The sequence below is a fragment of the Diprion similis genome, chromosome 2 (genome assembly GCF_021155765.1).
Source record: "Diprion similis isolate iyDipSimi1 chromosome 2, iyDipSimi1.1, whole genome shotgun sequence".
Lineage (NCBI taxonomy): Eukaryota > Metazoa > Arthropoda > Insecta > Hymenoptera > Diprionidae > Diprion > Diprion similis.
In genome coordinates, this window is record NC_060106.1 from 19842700 (window position 1) to 19869537 (window position 26838).

The 26838-nt window shown below is 38.5% G+C and overlaps 2 protein-coding genes across 4 annotated transcripts in view; one reads left to right on the forward strand and one right to left on the reverse strand.

Moving 5' to 3' along the window:
- Positions 1-26838, reverse strand: part of LOC124412701 (tubulin monoglutamylase TTLL4-like) — a 209050-nt gene that overhangs the window by 153281 nt on the left and 28931 nt on the right. For all 3 annotated transcript variants that reach the window (XM_046892815.1, XM_046892805.1, XM_046892825.1), the window contains one exon: positions 12177-12225. The gene's annotated coding sequence lies outside the window, so the exon portion shown is untranslated. The remainder of the gene's footprint in view (positions 1-12176; positions 12226-26838) is intronic.
- Positions 18291-19207, forward strand: LOC124412773 (enhancer of split malpha protein-like). Its single transcript, XM_046892892.1, has one exon. The coding sequence runs from the start codon at positions 18303-18305 to the stop codon at positions 18810-18812; it is 510 nt and encodes a 169-aa protein (XP_046748848.1). The 5' UTR covers positions 18291-18302; the 3' UTR covers positions 18813-19207.

Genomic DNA, 26838 nt, shown 5'->3' on the forward strand with positions numbered 1-26838 from the left:
ATCCCCAAGTCGTGGATCCCATGTCAATGACCCACCACTATTATCACCCAACTCTCGAAACAGAATGTAAAGAATGACGACTTAACCGAATCTGGAAGAGTCGGTTGATCATATATTTCATGAATGATCTGGCTTACTTCCTTTTGTTCCATAACCCATCGCTTTTGAACCTATAACGCATGGCGTATTACTATTATTTATATGTTTACAAGATAAGAACGAACCAAACAACCCAAAACGTTTCAATACCCAGAAGATAATCTTTTCGAATTATTTGAGAACTTTTCTTTGGCCATTCAAGATCGAGACTTTGGTTGAGTCGTGTTCTGTAAGGTGAGATTATGACGGACTTTGAACTTCGAAGTTTTACCTAACCTTCCGATTCAAGGTATGAAAGAAATTATTTCGCAAGGAATAATGCCTATGATGCGGAACTCACGCACCAGTGACGAAATCCAAGGATGCGGCTCTAAGCCCCAGTCGTAGAGAAAAAATCCCAATTTTCGTAGTTGGAAAAAAAGGCGCACGCGGTGAGTGCAATGCGTGAAGCGATTTTCCATACTTGAAAAGCTTCGACTGCAATTGCATTCATCATTCGAAACGCCATTGATAATTTTGAGATGCAGTAAAAAGTTCGTAACAGTATTCAAACGACGATTTTACGTCATACAAAGTAGAATGTAATTGAGATTGACACGGGATAATCCAAAGTGAGAAACATTTATTGGACACTGAAGTGCGGCAAAAGGTGCGAACCGAATCGGTAACCGAAGAATCGATTACCCAAGTAGGTAGGTAATCGCAGCCAGACAACGACTTCGTAGTGGCTAAAAGTGGGTAAAAATTACGCGGACTTCGTTCTAGATCGAAGTAATTCTCCACGGTAAGATTTTGCGGTTGGCCACAGGTATTTTCGCGGCGATTTGGGCGAATGTCGTTGGCACTTTTTCGATTCAATCGCCGATTCGATCCGTCTCCTTTTCCTTCCAACGAAACTAGACGTGAAGAGACGTGAAACGATACGTTACGATGAAGGAAGAAGAAGAGGATGAATAACGGCGATGCGACTAGAGAAAGTGTCGCGCTTGTTCGTGCAGGCTGCCATCGTGCATTGTCAGGGACCAAAAGGTGTTCGAGATTCGATAAAGGTACCCCGATTTCCAAAGACAGACTGTCACGCCGATTAGAGTCCGCCGTTACGCCGTTTAGCTGTAGGGTGGCCTCAATGCCTCCGGATCACGAAGAGGATCCGGACATGGCTTGCCCATGGAGTCAACTGCCCATTCCAGAGGTCTACCATTATATCGCCAAGTCGACCGACGAGCCCTTTCGAAAACGCAAGCTTCTCGAGCGGCAAGTTCTTTGAAACCTTTCTAAAACTTGGTCTAATATTCCGTGACGACAGATCGCACCGCGAAAAAACTTTTGTACAATTTGCCATTATTCACAAAGCCTACTGCAATAAAGAAGCTTTTTTGGTGTAACCGATTCGGCCTCGTTACGCAGGAGAAAGAAACTTTGGGTTCAAAGATTTTTAAATATATTGAATTCTCACTTGATTTGAGAAAATTTTATATCAATTTTTTCTCCCTTATCGTTGACATGACGAAAAACTCTTTTGTGACATCGATAACGAATTCAATGAAATCTAAGAAACGCGTCATTGATTGATTATGAAATAAAAGAAAACATCATAGACTTAATTCTCTGCGCTAATAAACGTGGTCAAGATTCATTCCGAGATTTGCTTTATCCTTAAATTTCCCCGAAAAAATTGGCGTGCAATTATTTGATCAGAAGCGCCCGATCATCGCTGCGTGAAATGATCGGCCACCCAAAAGCGTCTCGTCCATAAAATCGGCCTGGTGAATGGGACTTACGAGTTCCGACACGAATTTGAAGCCGTAGATTCGGAGTTGATGTACGGTGACTAAATAAACGAGCCTGTTTCCCTCGAACAAATTTACAGACTCAAGATTTGGGAGTTAAAATGTAGGGAACAAAAAGCAGGGCCAGTAAGAAATTCGAAATTCATTTTAGACCCATTAGCGGTAATCTAGAAACCCGGTAGAAGGAAACGAAAAAAAGGGGTGAAACGAAAATTCCGGTAATTCAGCAAAGTGAACCCGCAGCTGAAAAGCTGAAGACACATTTTTTTTTTTTTTTCTAAACCGAAAATGACAGCGACTGAGAAATAGAAACAGGAAACACAGAAGCGACGTGAAAACGATCAAATAAATCGAGAAAAAGTTTTTTAGGAGTAAAAAACAACGAAAGAATAGAAAATGAAAGCAATTTCTTCACAGAGATGCTTGGAAATCGCTTTTTAATAACATCGAATAGTTTTTTTTTTTTTTTTTTGTTTTTTGTCTCTTCGACGCTGTGGAGAAACGCTACCAATTTTCAACGATGAGCAAGAGATTTGTGAAGAGAAAAAAGTAGCCAAAAAAAAAAATATGTAACACGAAAAGAAACGCAGATAGAAATGAATGAAAACATAAATATATATATATATATACCTATATATCATGTATATATAAGGGAGAAAAACGGAGATATAAGCACGCGATCTTTTCATACATTCAAGTTAATTGTTGCGGTGAGCAGATCTCGCGTCCTGCATTATTATACCATCTGTGAATGAAAATGTTTAGCCGGACGTAACACGTGAGTGATAGGCCGACTGACTCGGTTTAATTAAACATGAATTGCGGTGTGAGAGAGAATAGAACTAAGTCAAATTATACGGATGAAAGAAATTCGACATACCACACACGAATCGGATCTGTTAAATATTGCGGTTTCGACAAAATTTACAGCCATTATCTCCGAAGTTTCTACTCCAGATATTCCTTAACAATTCTTCACGGCTTTTTTCTTTTTTCGTGTATAATAATCAACAACGCGCCCACATAATAGTGAATAAAAAAAACTCAACAATCCAAGACGCTTATGCGTGAGAATTGATCGTGTTGAAATATCGTAAGATTTATTTCACTGAAAAAAATCTCATTTTTTATATAATTACTATAGAAAATTCTAGTAAAATGGGTATGGTTTCAATAACAATTGAAATATTGTTAAAACTATGATAAATATGTGATACAATTAACTACTTAGTGTCATTATAATTGTTAATATCAAATTTTTTAGTCGTTGCAATATTTTTTTTTTTTTTTTTACAATTATTTACAAATCATGTAAATAATTACAAAAGAAGAAAAAACGTACGACGATTGACGATGATAAAAAATTACGATGAAACGTACAACAGATTTTCTGTTTACGGTCGCAAAACTAGTTTTTGTTTTGAACCCAAAATTGCATTTATCAATGACGATAAAAAATGAAAATATTCAAAAACTGTACAATCACCACACTAAAAATTTCCCTCGTTGTTAATCCTGACACAGCCAAAGCAGGAGAAAAATCAGTATTCAAGTATTCAAATATCCGGATCCAAATTGTGAAAGTAAAAAAAAAAAAAAGAAAAAGAAAAAGAGTAAAAAAATTTCGATCGTATAAATTTTGAAGGTAAAAAGAAAAAAAAAAAAAAAAAAAAAAGAAAAGAGTAGCATTTTTCTGATGCATCAATAAATGATCAGGTGGTCCCCTTGAGCACCCAGAAGTCCATGAATCCCCGAGTATTTCGAGCAGATCCCCCATAGGCCGAGAAGTAATTTAGATTTTTTTTTCTCCTACTGCTAGTTTTTTCCCTTCGTTTATATCCTCTCTCCTCTCCTCTCCACTCCTATAATTTTTTCCTTCTTTTCTTGTACGTTCAGATCCTACGGCGTTGATGGGCGTTGATGGGGCACTTGTTGTGGCGCAGTCGTCGTAGGTAGTTGGCTGGTTGCACGTGTTCTAATGGGCATCGAGGGCTGCTGCAGGGGAGGATGGGGGGAGGGGGGGGGGGAGGAGGGAGGAGGGAGAAAAACAAAAGAAAAGAGGCATCGCTGCAGGTCTCTTCTGGATCTCTAGGAGCTCCTCATCCTGCGTTGAAGCTACGATAGGTGAGATAGATGAGGGGTTCAGGGCCGCATGTTGATCCGAAATCGCCATCCGATAATCCGAAATTGCGTTGGGAATCGAAATTTTTGCCAATTTTCTAACATCGATGATTTTGCCATGAAATTATTTTCTACACTTATTCTTTAACTTTATGATGATTTATTTTGTTTAGGAAATTAATTTTTCACAATATCGCTGAAACAGTTTTTTTTTTTTTCCACATCAGTTAATTAAATGTTGCTGTTTGATAATCGGAATCGGTATCGCATTGCAAGCTTGAATAATTTCATAATCAATGATACCAATGCGATGAATAAAAGAGAAAACGTGTCTCACAATCAGTAAAATTGCAGAAAAAAGTTTTCTGAATAAATAATTGTAACGTTTGTAAAGAGAAATCAAACTATAAATTTTTTTTAATAAAATGAAACATTGATATCAATAATTGCATTTTTTTTTTTTAATCACCGATACTTGATAATATAAAAATTTGCCAAATTCTAAATGCAAGACCATCTCGTAATGGAATTGCCCAAAAAGTGTATCAAGAAAAAATAAAGATACTAGCTTTCCGGATTCGTAAGAACTGTAAAAATTCACTATATTTTAACCGAAACGCTGAACGAACTTCAAGATCGTTTAACCACGAATCAAAGAAACAACATGAAGTAAGTTTAAGTGATTCGATCCGCCAAGTTAAAACTTAACTTCACAAACGGATATTCAATCCTTTACTCGACAGAGTAACATAACGTAAACGTCTTGCTTATATTTTACTTTGACAAAAAAAAAAGTGTCATAACTATTGTGGCAACAGTATTTTGCAGTTGAATCTACAGTGCAATTGCATTATAAATCTATGTTTTAAATTTCCTGCAAAAATTTGCTGTACAGATTAAAGTGAAAAAATATTTCTAACTCAATATGATAAAAAGAATCGACGTAAAATGAATATAAACGATTTGAAAATTGTTTATCGGTTTCATCTCGTAATTTAGCACAAAAAGTTGAAAAAATAAGGTATATCTATCGTTACTTCTGGGCCTTATAGAATGTTCGGTGATTTTCAGACGCGGCCCTGAAGGGCCGATCCTCTGTCTGCCGAGAGTAATCTCGGCCCTCCGAAGGGCTGTGACTCATCCCGTCGTGCACGTGTATCAATTCTCGTTTGGGCCCGGTCGCTGGGCCCCCTGAAGCCGAAGCCATTCGTCGGTTCTATGGGTTTACCGCTCCGCCCACAACTCCCGAAACCGTCAAAGAGCCGAACGGAGGCTGAGGAACGATTGGAAGAAGATGACGAAGAAGAAGAAGAAGAAAAAGGATAAGACGAAGTAGAGAATAATAACAAGGAGAAGAATGGGGGAAAATAAAAAGGCCGGTGAAAGAAACGAGGAGAGGATTCAAGACCGGCTCTCTCTGTGCCGAACAATCGCTTCACCCCCTCCGCGTGCTTTGTACGTATTACAGACACATGCGTGTGTGTGTGTGTGTGTGTGTAATTCACATGTATGCACACTTAAGGGTACAACCAGAAACGCAGAAGAGCGTTGTTCGATTGTTGATCCGTGTGCTACAATTGCCGCGGAGGGCTTGTTCATTGTAAATTATTTTCCTGCACCCCCGCAATTATTATTGTTGTTGTATTGTTGTATATTACGATGGACAGTAAATGCAGAGCCATTTTGGTGGCGCTGCTACTTCGCAAGATTCGGGTGCGAGTATTTCAAATTCAAGTGGGTATGTGGGTAAGGGAGGGTGGGGCAAAGTGGGCACCTTAAAATTTAGATATTTCAAAAAATTTGGGAGCAAATTGGGCCTCCTGAAATTTTTTAAATAATAAGGGATGAAATTAGCCACCTGAACTTTCAGTTAAATATGAATTATGAGAATGTAGTTGTTTATGCTTCTATTGCATTATAATGATCTATAATTGATCACGTATTTATACTAATAAACAAACAAATTACCGTTATTTAGGAAAATTTATTTTACAGGTTTTCGAAACTTTTACAAATTGATAATATTTTGATCTAATTTTTCTTTATTGTTCTATCACGAAGACAAAATACGTTTCGGTTCGAACTAACTACCCTGATGAAAATTTACAAAAATTGTAATAATCTGCATAATTTTTCGTAGAGAATCGTTAATATTCGTTAAAAAAATTGTATTATCTTGTAAAATTTTGTTTACTTTAATTAATTTTTCAAGTTTTTAGGAGAAACTATGCATATTTACAATTTTTTACGGAAAAAAAAATTTTCGTACAGAAAATTGTAAAAAATGTAGAAAATTTCTTTAAAATTTTTTATATAATCTGAGAAATCATTTTCACGAGAATAAGCGAGACGCGGGATTTTAGAGGTTTTACCGACAGGATACAGCGATGACACGGTAGTGCTAATCCTGCGATAGAAATCGGTAACTGCGTCTACGGCTACCGGTCACCGATATATTATTACACCTCAAGCTTTCAGAGCGAGGAAACGTTCGTACATCATTTATGGCCGTAATCCTTTTGAGTCGATATAAAGGTTGAAGTAAAATAGAATCGCTCCCGATTATTCCTCGGGATTTTTCCTCCCCCTCTCTTTAATTTTGTTTCATTTTTCAAAGCGCATCGCATCGCCGCGCCGCGATGATGTTTGCTTAGCTGCAGGCTGGATCGAGGGACGAAAAATATCGCCAAAGATCTCATCTGTCTGTTTACTTAGGATCCAACCGTCTCCCCAAATTCCGCATTCGGATGCGGATAGCCGTAAACGCCGGGCCAAGAAGGGTCGAACAGAGAGAAACTCAAGCTCGCCCAGAAAATCGGCGTCAAGATTTGCTCAACGATTTTCTAAACGCACTGCAGCCACACATCCGCTCGATCAATATTTGATATTCGATGTTTATCGAGTGCTCGATTGATCCGCAAATTTACTCTGATCTCAGTTTATCAACGCGGTTACCTTCTTCCCTTTATATTCCATCTCCGATTTCAACGACAAGGGATTACACTAATAACAGGTGAATGGTGACATAATGTACGTTAAATTGTACTTACTTGTCGACGAAGTCAGTAAGCACTTAATTCATGTCTTTATAGGTGTTATATAGATTGTTTGATTTATCCGTAACAACTGAAGAGCGATGAAAATCGCAACTTTTTTACAACGCAAACACCGAAAAAAAAATAATATCTAGCTACTGTAATAAATTATTTTCACTTAGATTTATATACACTGCGAAAAATATTTTTCACACACACACACACACACACACACACACACACTCGGTGATTCTTTTATTCAATGCATAAATTGATTTTTATTTGCCTGGCAAAAAGACTCGATAATAATAAAACAAAATTAAGTAGGTGAATAATTTTTTTTTTCTTTCCTCAAATTGATAACAGTTTGATCGATTTTAGAAAATATTTTTAATCCGTTGATAAATAGTGTATAGAATCAATTGCAATATAGTTTTTTAAAGAAATTATACTTATCCACGATTTATTAAAGAAGTAATTATCGAACAATGATTCCTTCAAGTTAAGTGAAGTGATTATTGTTAATTTTTTTTCTATTCCTTTTTCTTTATTTTAAAAGTAAAAATAATTCATAACTTGTATCGAATCAAAGAATCCCGAGCTGAGAAATATTTTCACTTTCTTGTTGCAATAAATGTAGATAATATAACCGTTTGATTTGACCTTGACTCGATGAAAAAAAAAAAACGTTAGAAAGTAAAATTTCACATTTAAAGAAACATTTCCAGCTGCTGATGCTGTTGGATTGCAGGTATCTCGACAAGTTTCTGCAAGTCGAAGACACGTGTTCTCGACGCATTCATCTGCGTGGTAAGGCTTCGAAATCGGTGCTGATTGTGCAATTCCCATGCACCAGGCCTTTGTGCCCCGATTTTTTGGCCTTTGACGAAAAGGACCTGCGACAAGCGCAAGTTGAAACTTGTCGGAGCTCCGAGCCTGCAGTTCAGTACGGAAACAACTCGACCTGTATCTCTCTTAGGATGCATCTGCCGGTCCTCGCTGCAGGTTTGAACCTGCACCGAGAGGCCCCGAAGCGAGAGATGAGATGTCCGGAGTGTAAAAGGCGGCAGAAGACTGAATAAAATTGCGCCAAACGACACTTCATCCGCACATATCGAGCTTAAGGTCATGTATTAACTCTACTTTTACCGACCGAGTAAATTCACCCTTTTTCTTCATATATTAAATAAAAAAAACAAACGGAACGGGTTCAAATTTCGACTGTGCATCCCTTTTTTGTAACGAAATTCAGGAAAGTTACTCATATCCTGAAAATCGTGAAAAAAAATGCGCGGTTTTTTTTTCATCCTCCTCAAAGTCGAAATCGACCACGACACTCCCTTGAAACCCTTTCTTTATTTTTATTGTTCGCCTAATTTTCCTTGACGAAATGGGAAGGAAAAATATTTTCCAAGTGCTTTTTGCATTCGGAAAGCCTGTGGAAAAAAAATAAACAAAAAAAAATGATGGCGTATCAGTTGGGTATATATTTAGAGATGTAAACAAATTTAAAAGTAAAAAAAAGCGAGGATTTCAACTGCTTTATACCGTTCATAATTATCTCTGAAATGAGACAAGAGTTAGATTTGCGGTTAAAAATAAAACTCAGATCTTTTTCTTTCGTGAAAAAATGTCAGATAATTCAGAATATAATATAACAGTTGATCTAAAAACAAAGCTCGAATCTTTATCTTTTTTTAAAGAATATTCGTTTGTTAAAAATCACTCTTTTTTGTATAATTATTTACTGCATGAATATATTATATGATAAACAATGCTGACCGTATTAAAAATGTCATTTTCAACGGCATAAAATTCATAATATATACGTACCAAACCATATGAAAATCATTCATTCGATTACAAAAACCAAAATTCGTGTTGTACCTACCTTGAAATATGTAAATTTGTTTTTCTTCGTGCTTTCTAAACACTCAATTTTTCCGATTAAAAAATTCCAAACCATTCGAACATCCATAAAATTCTGACGAGATTTATCGTTTTTCTCAACGACATAAAATTCCTAGGATCAAAATGTAGGGAATAAAAAAAACGTTCGTTAAATTGCCAAGGCAGAATTTTCCCGTTTCTTTCTTTTTTTTTTTCCTTTCGCCTCCTCTCCGTCAAAAACGAACGGATTAGACAAAAAAAAAAAAAAAGAAAAAAAAAAGGAAAGAAAGAAAAAACCCCGCAACAAAGGCGGATAAATTAATACTTGATTAGAATTAATCAGCAAAGAATGGTGCCGGGTGTGTTTGATAATTGAATCCGGAAGTAGAGTAGCGGCATTGAAATAAGGGTTGAAACCAGATCGGCGCGAAGTGCGGCCACTTCGGTGTACCTAATAACACAATAAGAACAACGTCCGTGTTATTGAACGTCTCCAGCGATTAGACCGCTAATTGCGAGGGAATATACGATTACAATCGTGCGGTGCTTTTGCCGGGAGCCCGTTTTTCGATCCGATGACCCATTGAACCAGGGAGGCCAGACAGGCAACTAAACCCTTTTACTTCCGTCTGCACGAGGCGGTTTTGAGAGAAGGGTTGAAAGGGGTTAGCGGAAAATTCACACAAAGAAATATACCGGATTTAGCGGTGAAATTCACCTGTGAAAGGGTTGAGAAAGGCCCCCATCCCCCTCATCGTCCGAGGGCCCAAATCCCTGCATCGTCACAAAACGAATCGGGCTGATGCACAAGCGTTTTATATTTCACGACAAGTGCAATTTAATCGCACGACGCAGGTGGTGACGATCATTATCAAAAGTCGATAGGATCGATAGATCCGAATCTCGAATATTTTTCAAACATTCTGAAACTATAATGATTCTTTGATTTTTATGCCCATAAAAAATAACTTCAAAGTTTTATTCAAATTGAAATAAAAAGATAATATTAATTAGTTGTAATGTAATTATTTCCGTGCTGTAAAAAAAAATGTGATCTCATAATTTCGTTAATTAATCGAAGATAGTGTCGATCGTTTTATAACATAATTTCATTAAATCTATATTATTATACATTCTGATTGGTTGAAAGAAATTATTTACTACTGTTTAGAAATTTTGATGATAAAATTTCTTCGCCTTGTGAAAAAATATTTCTCGATTTTCATTGAAACGTAATAATATGTATTAATTTACAAAATCAAGATATTTAATCGTAGTAAATAAATTTATTTACTATCATTGTAAATCGTAAGTGTACTGCAATTTGTATATACATACATTGCAAAACTAGAAAAAAAAAACAGTAAAATATATCTACCTTTTCTCAACCTTTTGTTACTTTTTCTCAAGTATCCGCAAGTCTTGGACCAAAAAAGAAGCGAAACTTTTTCTCCCCATATTCAAGCGTGTTGACCGTCAGAAATATAGGAGAAACCGATTGAATGCGTTCATCGTCATAATAACCGCGTTTCAAGTTCAACGATTCATATACGGTGATTTTTATTCTCTATTTCTTTCATTCTTTTTTTTTTTATCGGGCAGTTGCATTTTCGCTAACACTGCAGGTTTAGGCGTAAAGTGCATATACAGAAAGAAAAAAAAGAAAAGAAAGAAAGAGAGAGAGATATTCTTCGCATTGTGGATCCTTGACCCTTTTCGAAAACCTCATCTGAGGTCCGAGGGTCGATTCGTCTCTGTGCGTGTTTCTGTATGCGGGATGAAAAATAGGGTAGTGAAAGGGAAAAGGAAAGAAAAAGGTTGGGGGTGAGGGTGTGGGGGTGCAACCCTACGGTGCCGGTAAGATATGCATCTAGGCGTTTCAATGGTCCCTCTGCATAGGTACATGTATAGCATTATACACAGCGTATATTGCAGGAAAAATTCCAGGCAAGATTTTCGTGATTTTGAATAATATGTATTGCATCCCTTTCGGTCCGCTGCGGCATGTATGGATGGATGTCTGCAGACGGTGGAACCCTTAAAAGGATCAACGAATTGTCGGCGCTCCTTGCATCGCCGAACCCGGATGGCTCTCTCCTTTCAATATTTCTATGCTATGGGGAAAGGGAGGGAGGGAGGGAGGAAGGGGGCGACCTTTGCGTCGATAATCCTCCTCAACCCCCCGGCTATGCGGTATTCAAAGGATTCTCCCGTCTCTCCTTCTCTCTCTCTCTCTCTCTCTCTTTCTTTTTCTCCCTTTTCTTCCTCTCCCTCCCTCTCTTTCTCCCTTCACCTTTTTTCATTCACCCTAAGACCCCCCTTCACCCCATGCACGTGCATTTTGTGCACCTCCACATCGGTTTACCGTAAAATATACAGGAATATACATAGATATAGATATATACAATATAGGTATACATATAGATATTTTATGAATGTGTTATACCTACGATGCACGAAATCGGGCGTAAAGGTTTGGCCGCCGGGATTTACCCGGATAAACGTTACTTTTACCCCTAAAAAAAAAAAAAAATATAGATGCAGGGGAAAAGAACCGAAAATGTACAGATACGATCTCGATTTTATACAACCCATGCATCTCTCTTTTTTTTTTTCTTTTTTGTTCATTTTTTCTTTTGATTCCTCGTTTGGATTGTACAATTGTATAATACCTATATATATAAAAGCGATGAAAATAATTGTATAATGGATAATCTTATTGATTAGCTTTTTTTTACCCTGTGTATTTATAACTACTTTGTGTGTATCGGTTGTATCAGATTTTTTTTTCTTTTTTTTCTACCTTTGACAATGAACGTGATTTTATACTGACCTTTTTTTTTCTCTTCTTTTCGCCAAGATTTTATATATCGTATATGTTGTTTATGTCGGATTCGATACCTAATAGAAGTTTGTAAAATTATATTGATAAATTCTCCTTGACGAGCAATTTTGATACCGATCAAGTATTTATAGCATCCCGTTAAACAGAATTGATATTAGACAGACAGTTTTTTGATAATTTTATTATGTCCGTTTAATGTACAGATAGACACTCGATACTGGATGTTTATTTTATATATCTATTTAAGAATTTTTCGTCACCTTGATCGATTTTCATGATCAACTTGCCCAGCTTTTCGCCAAATGTCTTTCGAATTCTTACTACCTAATCCTGCCCAGAAAATCATCCAACGCTTGTTGTTGCCGAACAAATATACGAAAAGAAAATTTTTCTTACCTTGACAAGTGATGGGTGAACAGACTTATCGTCTCAACACTGCACTCACCTAAAACGAAAACAAAACGGAATTTAGAAACAGGAAAAGGAGAAGATAAAAGAGGTGAAAGAAGAAGAAGAAGAAGGTAAAGCGAGATGCAGTGCGTGTTATAATTAATAAAAATTAAACGATGAAATTTGAATGAGAAAGATAAGGAATCGAGAACTTTCTATTTATAAATAAAAATTAAAAAAATATCCATCAATCATGCGGCATTGTAAAAGAAATGAGTGTAAAAAGAATCAACTGCGAGTAAGAAAATGAATAAATAAAGGTAAAACGACATTGTATCACGTATATTCGAAGCATGGCAAAGCCAGAGGATAAGTATAATTGATGAGTGTAATAACCTGATTCACTTTTTACTTTCATTATACTCGTACGTACAGCGATCGGTTCTGAGCTGATACAATGAGTAATGAGTACATGAGAAAAGGAAATACGCGTGTAACACGTAAGTAGTACAGGATATACCTAACAGATTAAATCGACGATGAAAGAGAACGAATGAACGAATGAATGAATGGATGAATACATGAATGGATGAACGGTGAGTTATGACCTGATACATGTGCCTGTATATGTCTATGTATAGATAGATAAATAGGCGAGTGTTATGTACAAAGCGAGAGCGAATGATAATGCAAGAAGTGTAATTTCCGATTAAATTATACAGTCGAACACGAAGAACAGTGATGAAAATAATTAGGACCCAAAGGTGGTGTAAAAAATATTTAATAAGCAGAAAAAGGCACCTGTGTGTGCGTGTATGATGGATCCAGGCATGGCAATAAATTCACCCTTTTTGTGTTCGTGAAGCGTCAGCAGAGAGAGAGAGAAAACCGAGACGCGAGATGTGAAGATGAAATTCAAATCACGGAGATCTTTATCCGAAGACGGTAACCCGGTTCTATATACTCGACCGAAACGATTAGAGGAAAAAATGGAGAAGAAATAGTAGCATGAAAAAAAAATAAATAAATAAATAAATAAATGAAAAAAGAGAATGAAAAACGAGGAGTCGGGAATTCGGTAGTCGAGATCCTATTTTTCGCCCGGGGCTCCCTGTGCACTTTTATTATCCTACGCGTGTACAGTGAGAAGAAAAGAACACGTATATCGCAGCATCCCGAAATCTCGCCTAAGGGATAACATTATACGCTTTGGAATAAGAATTATCAGTGTTCTTTTTTGTTTTTGGAACCAAAATGGGATTACCGACATAGAAAAAAAAAAGATCGTTTTAAGTGTAACTCTTCCACCGCTTTTGGGCGATTTTATTAGGTGGAGATTTTTTAAGACTGTATTTATACACTGGAAACTCACGTGCAGGTCGCTTTTCACGATTAATTATCGATAAAGACGCGTAACTCGAACCGATCTCGATACTCGGCTCGATGGTCGAAACGCAAGTTTTATCTATAATGCAAGGACGTCGAATTTCTGTGAGACGCAGGTACAGTCTGATCGAAAATTGGTTGAAAAAGAAAAGAAAATCGTGAGAAAATGAAGGCCTAAAAGGGTGAGTAAAGCTGCAAGTCAAATTAATGCTGATTGAAGAAAAGTAACGTTGATTCGTATAATCGATTTTTGTTTACAGAATTTCGAGTGTGTTATTTCTAAATTTGTTATTTCTAACAATATCAGAAACATTACGTTATTCTACTATTACTTCAACAAATAATTCGAGGGGCTGTATTCACATCTTACAATCACAAATCAACTTATATATGCGAAGCGATTCCTAATAAATCTGTTAAGAATCGGTTAAAATAGGTTGGAATAACGATAAAACTTGGTCAATTTCAATCAAATCAAATTATATGTTAAACGATTCCTTTTAAGAGATCGGTTAAAAATCGGTTAGAATCGGTATTAATAACGATAAAAATTTGTAGAAATCGCAAATGAAATTCTACGTGAAGCGATTCCTAATATATCGATTAAAAATCGGTTGAAATCGGTAGAGATGACGATAAAAATTTGTCGAAATTCCAAATCAAATTGTACGTGAAGCGATTCCTAATATATCGATTAAAAATCGGTTGAAAATATTGGTCCCAAATCGCTAAGAATCTTGAAAATTGGAATCATTTAAAACTGTTCGAGATCTTTCAAGCAACATCCTCGAATCATTGCTTCGCCCCGTTTCGATTACAACACTTTTCGCCCCGACTGTACGCCCTTAACGGCGCGTAACCAAATCCCTGGGCCCGAATCAGGGGGGGAAACGGTTAACCCGCGCAGCGTATCTCCCGATCTCCAGATCGGTCATTACGCGAGGAAGAGAGATAGGAGGAGCGGGAGAATCGGGGGAGCCCGGGACCAACTCGAAAGTGCACCTGCCAGTGACGTCATCCCGGGACTTCTTTTTCGGTTTTGTACCTGTCGCCTCTCCCGAGGAACCGAGGAGGAAGGGAAAGGCAATAAGGGGCCTCTCCAGTTTTCGTCAAGGCTTCAGCCGTAATAGAGTTCGAATTACCGATCACAGATTTCACCCCAGGCTCATTCGCATCAATCTCCAGATATCTTCCTCATCTCATTTCGTTTCGTTTCACCGAAATCCGACGTAACGATCATCAAATCAGATAGCATAAACGGATGATCGGTAATTGAGAGTTCCGGTAAGAAATTGAACTCGAAATTATTCTAAAAATGAAATTCCAAATGAATTTTGATTGATTGAGATCAGTGTATACTCGTAACTTTAATTCGTTTACGAATATTTCTCTTTTCTCTCGCATATTTTGGAACGCAAAAATCGGCATGCGAAACTTGATGCAGTCAGGTGCCCGTAAGAGTTTTATGAATCGAGACATCTAATACCCGGGCAGCTACGCTTTCAAACGTAATTTTATCCAGGTTGCTGGAAACCAAAGCTGTACTGACCCAGTTTAGAATAACGGCTTTGTTCCCTGCGAGAAGAGGCGACAAAGAGATTTGTGCGCGCAAATTTTCAGAGAAGATGGAAGAAGCTAGAGTTTCCAAAACCCAACTGAGACTCCTTCATTTCTCTGTTTGTGGCAGTTCAGTGTCGTTGAGTGTTTATATTTGCTTGAAAATCATTCGTAAAAAAAAAAGAAGAAAGAAGCAAAACGATCTGTTTCGGTGAATTTGAAACAAAAAAGTAAAAAAAAAAAAAAAAAATACCTTCCTATCGACGAACGAAAAAAAATTTCCCACCTTGGAATGAAACCGAACGAGTCTGATTTGTATTAATTTTCAAAGATCTTCAAACGATCGATTCGAAATGAAATGTTTATATATGTTAAAGCATTAGTTTCTAGCAGTTTAACAAAAATTCATCGCAAAGCCTACGATTATGAATTAATTTGATGAATATATGTATACGACTATACTATCTCGTGAGAAAATAAACATTAAAAATTGATTTCGAACTCACCAGCGTCCTTGAATTGAAATTTGCGAACCTGCAGCGGTGAGGAGGAGTGCGAATTCACCTGTTGCTGCACCTAGCGCTGCAGTTTACGAGGGGAAATAAAAGCCGGGGCCCGGAGGCTGGGAGAGTGATTTACCTGAGTGCAGGGGCCCGTACCTTTAGCGGGCCCAAGGACCCCCAACATAATGCGAGCCGACAGGTTCCCGCAGACCCTGGCACGGTCATGCCAAAATTCACCCTGCGCAGGATATGCACCGTGTAAATATTTACGGGCCCGTTAGCTGGGCCCGAATTTATATTCCGGATTACTTCTCGAAGCGCCCCTCAAAGCGGTTCAGCCGGACAAACATTTATTCATATAACAAACAGCAGCTCAAGGATACCAATAACTTTTTTGAATTATTCCAAATTCAGTTCCGCAGTGTTTCGGACCCTGAACATTGTACAAAATTAAATCCATTTCAAAATGTACTCGACTTCCATCGATTCAATTTCTCGACTTCGTATTACGCCACGTGTACCAACTGTACAAATAACAAGCCGTAAGAGTGTCAATCAGAAACTTTATCATGCGTGATAAATAAATTTGTGTACTGAGCCGTAAAACAGTTGAAGAAAAATTTTAAACTTTCAAATAAGAAATATAATGATCTCATCGATCGATATACAAAATATGACGACGAAGAGTGTATTTTCATTTCTCATTATCAGTTTTAACGATCTTCGAACAGATGTTAATAAATAATTATCAACCAATATCTGACAATCGCAAAACACATCCAGAAGTAAAAAAATATCTCTTATTAAACCTTCATTTCAATTTTGCAACGACGTTACGTTTCAAGGACTGAATGTCTGGTAATTTAGAATGTTAGTCACGGTTTAATGTCACGTATAATAAAAATAGATAAATCGTGAAAAAACCGTAATGATTGACGGTAGAATGACAACGACAACCGCCTGCATTTTAGCTGTACAGTCAACGGGAAATAATCTATCCTTGCGATCGCAGGCACTCGAATATAAACCAACCTAAAACTAACCTCGGGTAAACCTCGGAGGCTTGGACAGGTTCTTAAAAAGTGTTTTTTCCCCGCAGGAGTCGGTCGAGTTGGCGACGCAGGATGACGCGGGATAATTTCAATAAAAAGATAATTACTGTTGGGTGAAAAAAATTGGGACCGTTTTTACGAGCCTTGGCATGGCGTCACGGCGAAGAGAAGATTATCAGAAGCTACGCGGCAGTGTATAATGTAACCGAGTAATTCAAGGAAACAGTAATAAAGTGTACCAAGTATTAAAATTTCCGTCTAAATCTTGCTCAATGTCATATACATGAGGCATGAATTGCGTAATTGAAGAGATCAGAGGTGAAATTGATGAGTAAAGAAGTTTTAAAAAAGGGCATAAATGGTAAAGTGAGTATGAATGGTGCATTCGCCTTATGTTGAGCATCGAGAGTTTCGAAGATAAAAATTGTGGGCATTGGTAGAAGGAGAAAGGTCGGTTTGACCATCGGCAAAAGCGATGGAAGAGGGTCCACCTCCACCTTCTCCTCCTCGTCCTCCTCCTCCTCCACCGGCTCTTGCACACCGAAGTGGTCCCTGACCTGCCTGAACCTTGCTGCAACAGGGAGTGGAAAAAATATCTCTGGGGGCTAATTGCGAGAGTCTGAACCGAAGGCACAAACTACCTGAGAGCATGACCGAGATTAATTAGTCTCTAAGAGTTCTTCTCCGATGCTGGAAAGAGCGACAAGTCTGCACAGGACTGCCAAAGTGGTCCAAACACTGCAACTTCACGGAATTTAATATGAAAGGCGGTCAAGCATCGCTTGAAGAAAACAAGTCGAAACCAAACCGATCGGTCATTCGCTTGGGGATCACGTCGAACATCTGAATTCATCGTAACGTCGATAACGAGTGATTGTACCAAGTGATTTCCATCGAAAGCACTTGACAAGTGTGAAAGCGATCGAGATCATTCGACGATCGCCGAAAGACTTGTATCAAATGATTCCAAGTGATTGACAGTGATTTCCAATGGCATAAAATCATTCTTATTGGATTCAAAGTACACGGGTAAAGTCATTCAAGGTTCCTTCAATTTGCAATTCAATTTCCTGCGGAATGTCCCCTTCAAGTCGGCGCGAGAAAACACCCCGAAGAAAATCAGCCCTCGACCTGTTTCGACAGGTCTTCCTTCAGCCGTACGTACGGTCGAAGCGTGTCGAGACTCGCAGCAAGGGATCTTCCTCCTCGATCTTCGGGTAAGCCAGCTCCCGGGTGAATTTTCTCCGGATTTAGTCGGGGGTGGGGCGAACGGGGTGGCGAGTCTCTGCCGGGGTGGACTTGAGCGAAGAACGCGGGGGGAGCCGAGGACGACGGCAGATGGTCGACGGGGACCCTGGGAAGCTCGGAACACGGAGAGTTCCCACAGCCAAGGCGCACCTGCCTCCCCCACCAGCTACCCCGTGACGTCACGGGGCTCTATATAACCGGCGGGGTGGCTGGACCAGAGCACATTCGCTGACAAGCCTCAGACAAGACGAGACAAGACGATCTGAATTCGAAAACCCGGTATAAAAACGCGCTGCGAAATCAAACCAAACGACATCGCAACGCTCCGAAGTGTTACAGACAGTGTGCAAAAGTATCTAACGAGAAAAAAAAACATCGACGAGAAAATGGCGGCAACAACTATCACCAACCACGTGTTCGAGTGCGAGAACGAGCTGAACGACAACCTGTACAACATAAAATTGTCGTCGAGCAAGAAGCAAACCTCGAGTGTCCGTCGAGTTAAGAAGATTCTGAAGCCGCTTTTGAGACTGTTGAAGAAGTCCGGAGGAAGCAAGAAGAACGCGAAATCATTGAAGGGACAGCAACGTGCTCAGCCTCAGGTGGAGGTCTTCACCGAGGAAGTTGACAACCAGAACAACGCGAACGAGGCCCTGGAACAGCGGCTTCTAGCCGACCTCGAGGAGGCCGAGGAGGGCGCAGCCATCACCGTCTGCCTCGATGGTCAGATGACCGTGGTCCCCGTGGTTCCTGGACAGTGTTACGTCCCCGTTCACTTCGCCCACACCCACGCCGGCGACTTCTACTGGACGACGGTATCCCTCGCCGACAGTGACCTCTGCTACAAGGAACGAGCCTTCTCCCAGAACCAACAGCCAGAGATGCAAGTCGCCTAAGTACGATGGTTCAATGGTTCAAGTTCCACTTCCAGATCCGTTTCCAGTTTGGTGGAAAGATCAGAGGAGACTCATCCTGGCCTCTACATTGGTTAAAAACGAGGTGCACCGGGATGCGGGAAGAAAGAAGAAAGAAGAGAGATAAAGAGCGAGAGAGAGAGAGAGAGAGAAAGAGACTTTATTTAGACGTAAGATAATTACTTCAAACTGTGATCAGTAGTTTAAACGATTATTATTACGATTACCACTGTTCGTATTTGAGTTGCTTATGATATGTATTTCTGTCTGATATTTGCTCAATTGAAAAGAGAGGAGAAACGTTTGGCGGGATTCGATTATTGGACACGGTCTCGCACTGCATGTTTTGCAAAAAAAAAAAAAAACTGTCGAGATCTGTGATATAAAAATTCCCGCAAATTGAGTTTTTTTTTTTTTTTTGTTTTCTTTTTTTTTTTTTACAACACGATAGTGTACAGAAGGTACAACATACGTATACGATTGAAGTATTCGTTTCATGCGATTAGTGCGATGTTTTTTTCTTGTATTTGTTTTTTGTTTTTTTTTAATAATCTTGTTTCTGCATAATGACAATTCCATTCGCACCTGTGATATTCGTACCTAGGACACTTGACTTTTAGGGTTAGAATTATTTAACTTTAAGATTCATCATCATTATCATGTTGTAACGTGCACACGCATATTGTGATATCGGCTTTAAAATCCTGTACAAGGAGTATTTCGATTGATCGACCATTCGGTCGGCGCATTTATTAATTAAATGTATATATAAGGATTATGTTATAAAAAAAAATCATGTCGTCTTCCAATTTTATCATATTATAACTATAAGGAGAAAAAAATAAATAAATTATACTATTATTTTCTAAAACAATATTATTTTGCTCACATATTTATTTACCATCGCGTACTAACCTTTTACAATACACCAAAATTTCCTTTATATATAAATTTCAATTAGAAATTAATTCTAGATTATAATTTCAAGACTATAATTGAACTCAATTGACTCAATATATCAGTATTTATAGAAATAATTCCAACGGTGAAGATCACCTGCAATTTTCAAGGAATATTTACTTCCAGCGAGGGTTGTAAAATGGTTACGTGACTAGCCTAGCCTGACCATATTTCACAAAGGAGCCTCGGCCGTTGTAAGGATCCTTTCACAACGTGGGACCGGTCGAAGAGCAGAAATAATAAAGAATGGAAGAGAACCTTCGGATCCTTTCAGCCCCTCGCTCGTATATTTGCTCAAGGTTTTCAGGTCCGAAAGGGCTCCAAGAATTTGGGCGCCAAAATCCACCAGCTAAAGTATAGTCCATAGATCCTCCGCCTCCTCTCGTCGCTTCTGTTATCCTCGGACAAAACTAAAGCGTATCGTCCCTTCGCGGAGAAAACTGGGGTAAAACTGTCGATAGTTTTTTTTTTTTTTCTTATTACACATAGAGGCTAAGAACGAGGAAACGGAAATAGGAAAAATGTATAAAATAAATATTACATAAATGTAGTTAAGAAAAAAAAAAAAATAATTTATTCGTAATCGTTACATTGCGTACAGTTTATTCATAGGCGTATGTTTATTATAATATACACCGATCGATCATGCACAAAGTTTAATTGATTGCAAAAAGAAAGTATATGTAAATCGGTGCCAATTAACTCGTCCTTTCAAGGTTCGAGGTAATTGCACTTGAGCTGAAATATTATGCAGGGTAGAGAAAAACGCCGGACCACGCCATGGTGGTCGGGGGGGAAAGTGGGAAAAGGGGAAAAGGGGAAAAAGGAAAACAAGCAAAGTGTGTGCGGCCGACGGTGACCTTCGGACATGTGGAGCCCATATGGGGACCTGGGAATGGTATGTGGGACAAGAGCACATGTGCTTTTACGCGGGGGGCGAATGAAGAGGATTGAATACGCGTGATTTGAGGGGGAGGGGGGGGGGGGGGTTCAGAGGGAGGAAAAAAATTTCAGAAAGAATTCTATACCCCAACTGGCAAAATAATGTATAGGAGATACATGACAATGAACTGTGGAAGCACAGTGTGTGGGTCAGAGGTTATTGGTCATGCATTTGCCCACGTGATGCAGTGAATGCATTTGCAGACGAAATAACACAGACTGCAAATCGGACTATTTTAGGGAGTGAGAATATTCAAAGGGGTGAATTTTCCGCATGGGGTTAATACAGTCGCTTAAATTATTATACCGACAATTGACATAAAATTATTCAACGTCATTGTATATTGAAAAACTTTATTAATTTCAATAAATTTCCAAGATGGAAATTGAAAAAATTCACTTATTTCATCATTTTTCAAAGACATATTTAGTAAAAATTCTTTCCGTTTTTAATGTAGATAAGTGTCAAAATTGGAAGATGTTTAATCTAAATTGTCACGTGGTTGAAATTATTTTTTACACGTTGAATACTCGGCGAGAATTTTCCCGCGTCTTTAAGGATCCAGGCGCAGGTATAAGGTGAAGGTTCTCGATTTCTCCACCAGAGGGGTGAAATCTAGAGCCTTAAAAATATGCAACCCCGGTTGCACGCCTGCACGAGGAAAAGTGCCTCACCTTCTGTCATGACTTTCTAATTCCCCACCCCACATATTTTCTCTGCTATAAACATCTACGTTCAAACTTCTGGCGCGGATATATAAAAGGTAAAAATCTCAAAAACGCATAATTTATTATTACTATTATTATTCTTAATTTTATTATAAAGTTTTATCAGTAAGTACGATTTTCGATCTTGTTTTTCCCTTTTTTTCAATTAATTAGGTCGCCATTAAATTAACACGTAACGAGAATCCGAGAAACCGGAATTAATTAATTAATTCAACACCGTGGGAAACTTCATAAAAAAATTTGTGGTAATTTGCCTACGGATGGAAAATATTGATGAAATTTCATGTCGTCGTATTTCGTAAGTTTTTTCACCCTTCTCTGTTTTCTTTTTTAACTTTATGCTAGTTTATTCAATTTTTTTATTTCTTTCTTCTTTTTTGTTCTTTTAGTAATCGAGAGATACCGTGACAAGCTCTTACGGTTGTCTTGATCACTTTTATCGAACCGTACGAGTAGGAAGAGGGGGGAGAGTCTGATACAGGCGTGTAAAACTTGTTCGAATTTCGTGTCACCGGCGGCCAATCGGCGAGGTGCGATGTATTAACGTATAAATATATGCAAATGCGTACTCGCGATTTCGAAATCGAGCCGAAATTTAATTATATTGAAGATTACATTCGTTACCAATGAAATTACCCGTTCATCCAATTACCTCAAGATCTGTATGGTCTGTTAAAATGAAACGTGATCAGAATAAGTGTATCGCGATATGTTAAAAGAGAAAGACTGACAAATTGGACAAAAAAAAAACAGTCGCCCCAAAATGCGGAATAACATCGATCTGTCTGACAATGAGTGAGAACATTTAAAATAACGTGGACGAACGGAGTTAATGATATTGAAATAAAGAAATTAAACTTTATAACCGACTTGCATAAACTCTTTAGATTATTCACAGATTTATGTGGAATTAACAAAGAATATGTGATAAAAAGTAATCCAAAATGGATTATCTTCGAAATAAAATACGTCTTTCAAAATTATAAGCGGTTCGCTATCACACTGTATTTTGCGGATTTACTGTAAACATATAATTCATATCCCATGCTGAATATTTTTACACTAACAATAAACAAGATAGGCCGTTGAGAGTTATAAATTCTTGTGATAATAAGCTATAATAAGAAACATGTTTCTCTTCTAACATATATATTATCCCGAACCTTTCGTTTCAGGTCAAGATAAGCCGTTGAAAATGTCGTCTCGATCATAAACTTTACATATTAAAAATGTAACACCATATTTCGTGTTGCAAGTCAAATCCCTCGTGGAAAATTTCAGTCGTACACAACGACGTATAGAAACAGGAAGTGAACTGTACCGATTTTCATGTGTTTACAGCCTTACGTCAAGTGGCAAGAATCCATCTTTCGGTTAAAATGCAGGCTCATATATCGTGCGTCGTTATACCGATGATTATATGCCTAAAAAAAAAAAAACAACAAAAAAAAAACAAAAAAAAAAAAAAGTTATAATACGCAAAGGTAAAACACGGATGTGTAGGCTGAAAGAACGCGCCGCGGCGAGCCGGTATGTATTTAATTCCCGACACCGACACTCTCTCTCTCTCTCTCTTTCTCTCTCTCGTTTATTTTCCGGCCATAGTTTGCGATGCCCTGCACGAGCCAGCCGACGCGAGACCGTCGCGTCTACGTCGACGTCGACGTCGATCGCCGGTAGCGTCGAATCGCTACGACGACTTCCGTTCCCACGGCCCCGATCGCACTTGGGCGCGCGAGCGCGCGCGCGCCGAGCACGAGAAAAAGATATCGAGCGAGAGCGAGCGGTAGAAGGAAGGGAGGAGATAAGTACGACAAAAAGAAACACACGCGAACACACTCGCCCGGCGAGAGCAGAAAGTAAAGAGCAGAAAGAGCAGAGAGAGAGAGAGAAAGAGAGAGGTCGCTCGCTCCCCGGGCGCAGCAGCAGCGCCTGATTACTTCTCTCTACGCACACTCGGACGCGAGCGACACGCGTGGGCCAATACAAACCGGCGAGCGATCGGCATTCGCCTCGCGCGACTCCCGGTAGGTAAGAGCAAAGCGGATTGCTGGCGTGCTCGCGCGTCCTGCTCGTGCCCAGCGCGCGCGCGGCGTGACCCTAGACCGGTACAGTCGCCGACAAAACCGGTGATCACCTCTTCCCCCCTTGACGGAACAGGGCGTATGGCGATGAAGTGGTGAGCTTGACAGTCGGAGATCGGATTGTGAATGAATGACTTGAGGGTTGTTTGAAACGATTAGAAAACGATCGAAACGGATGAAATTATCGATAAATATTGCAGCGATTTGCTGGAAATCGCATGATCAAGGGGATCCAGAAATCGGGGACGAAATTGTTGAAAATTTTGCTGTAAATACGAGATGGTGTTTCAATTTGTCAGAATTTAAATGATCTTCGGCTTACGGAGTGATTTTCATTGGTTTACAAACATTATGATTTATTACCGTTCTCTAGGCGATTGTAAGTGGTTAATTGTTGTTATGCGATTTTATGCCTGAATCTATATCATCTGGGATTGCTTGAAATCGTCTAGGATATTAGGAAATCGCATTGCAAGGTATAGAAATCAATAGAAATCATTCAAAGTCAATGTTAATAAAATGGAATTGAACACTCAGTTTCGAAGTGAATAGCTCCTTATATAGTCTTGAAATGAGGGATTCGAGGAATCATTGACTTGAAAATCTGATCAATGATTTCAATTCACTTTTCTGCACTTTTCAGTGTATCAATTTATGTCCAACATTTTTAGTTTCCAATTTTGAATTTTCTGTAATTTTCAACGGTTTCAGTTCATCACAATCGATTCGTGATCTCAAAGTGTAAAAATTCTTACAGCATATGAACGATCTATCTATACCTGTGACTAAACTACTATTATCATAACATTCGTCTGATCGACATGCGTTTGAAATAAGAAATCTCAACTTACTCGAAGTAACATTAGAAAAGAGAATGCAATCAATGAACCGATAAATTCAGCGACTGAAATCACGGATCGACTTTCTCGAGCGCGATCGAAGGTCTGGATATGATACGTACAGCAACACAGATATGCCTGTAGATCTATACACATTATAAAAATCAAACAAAGTCTGTTTCATTCCGTATCCTTGTACATAAAAGTGTTATTTTTCATGCAAATAGGAGTGTATAATGTATATACCAAGGTACAAGGTAAGTAGAGATAGCTGGTACGTACAAACGGATTATTGGCACCGGGACCGGAAGTCGTTCGCAACAGTCCCGCCGGCGACAACCTCGAACCATCAGCTACTACCAGCGACATAACCATAATACCCAGCAAACTCGTCACGCGATCTGACGCACGCGTGAGACTGTGTGTAAGTATAAGTATTTAAACGGCATATGTGCAGATTCCAACGAAGTGTATAATACGACTCATCGTTGCAAGCACGGAGCAATTAACCTGCGTAATTGCAACAATAATCAGTGGCCATGGACGACCATTCAGGCGGTAAGAAATAAAAAAAAAAGTACACGCGAAAGAACGAGTCTGGCTTTTACGCTCTTCTACTAATAGACTGTTGGGCGCCATGATGGAAAATGAGAAAGGACTCCTTGGTGAACATCGTGCTCGGTAGGTAGCCTTGATTCGATGTAATTTATGATACGCTTCGTTATGTTTCTTCGATTTATAAACGGTAAGATCTTATACTTTTGGTAATAATTTCTAGTTTTTTTTTTTTTTTTTCTGTTTTCCTCAAGGAATGGAAAATAATTACGTTTTATAATTTTTATCTCAAACATACCTATACGAAAATAATCATACTTTGCATAGAAGTTAAAGGAAACTTTTAGCGTGTCGTTGAGTGTGTTCGGCGATTAAATTGATAAAAACTGACGTCGTACTAATTTATTAGAATTGATTTAACTGAGGAATGACTTGAGTGATTTTAAAATCGACCGTAAAAGTATCTCAAGTTTTTACTTCACTCGAAATAACTATAACTCTGACTATAAAATTTTATTACCTTTTTTCAAAATTCACGATACGATAAAATATGTAACTAAAAATACCTAATTCTATAGACAGTCAAATTTGAGTTACACTTTCAAAACAATAATCAAAGACATTCGAAAAAACAACTTCCGACTATAAAATTCGATTAATTTTTCAACACCCCGCAACATTAAAACGTACTTTCTTCAAAACCATTGCGTGAAAATAAAAAAAAAAAATAAAAAAAAATTTCTTCACCAAATAGCTACATATTTATAAACCAATGATAAAAAAATTATTATATTCCAAAAACGACATATCGTTTCCCCTGAGAATTCCCTAATTCCCTAATTACCACAAAAACAACAAAACACCAAAAAAGCTTCCTTACATTACAATTTTCCATTCGTATTGATGTCAAGACCTTCGTAAATGGATTTACATGCCTGTAATAAAATAGTAGGTATAGGCAGTGTGAAGGAGGTGCGAGACAAGATTTGTACAAATGTTTCCCTCGTGCCTCGAGGAGGTCTCCTCTCTTCGCTCTTCATTTTTGGACTCGCGCGTGGGAACTCGAGACAGATGCAGGCAGGCGTCGTCGCATCGAGTTCCGCGTGAGAATCTCGGGCAGATGGGTCTCTGCGGTCTTGACGCACCTCGACCGACGTAGTACGTCTTCTTCTCCCCCTCACCCCCCCTCAACCCCTCACCCTCCTTTCCTTCTGTTCCTTTCAGACCGTCGATATTATAATGTTATGCGCGTGTCCTGAACGTGCGAGAGCTGATGCGAGGAACGTGGGCAGAACGTGTCACGCATTTTTTCTCTCCTTCCTATTCCTCTTATTATTCTTCTTTCAGATCATCTTCTTCTTTTTTTTTTTTTTTTTTTTCTGATGTTCGATTTATCCCTGCAGTCCGGTGCAGGCTCGCCAGGATCCTCGCATAATTTGAACACGCATGCAGGCGTGCGTGTGTGTGTGTGTGTTATAAGTGTAATACTTCCTTCCCTTCGATTACGCATTAACCCTCAATTTTCTGCATGATATCCTATAGCTTCCGGCTTATTTTCATCTTTTGAATTGCATGTATTTATGTACCTTGATGGTGAGCTCGAGTAGTCAGAATCGAGGAAAGATCAAGAGTCGTTTATTCTTCTTTTTATTTTTCTTCTTAATTCTATTTTAAAAATTTTCTACGGACTTTTGAACGCGAAATTGCAGTTTAAATTAATTGAAAAATCGATTACACTCGATGTGTAAACTGTGACGTATAAGTCCTGGGTAGCAATATAGGTATAAATAATTATCCCCGACGTTGACGAGATGTGACGGAAGTGAAACTCTGTACTTCACTTGTAATTATAACAGTTTCTGATTATATCACATCTATAACAAATGATTAATGACTCTG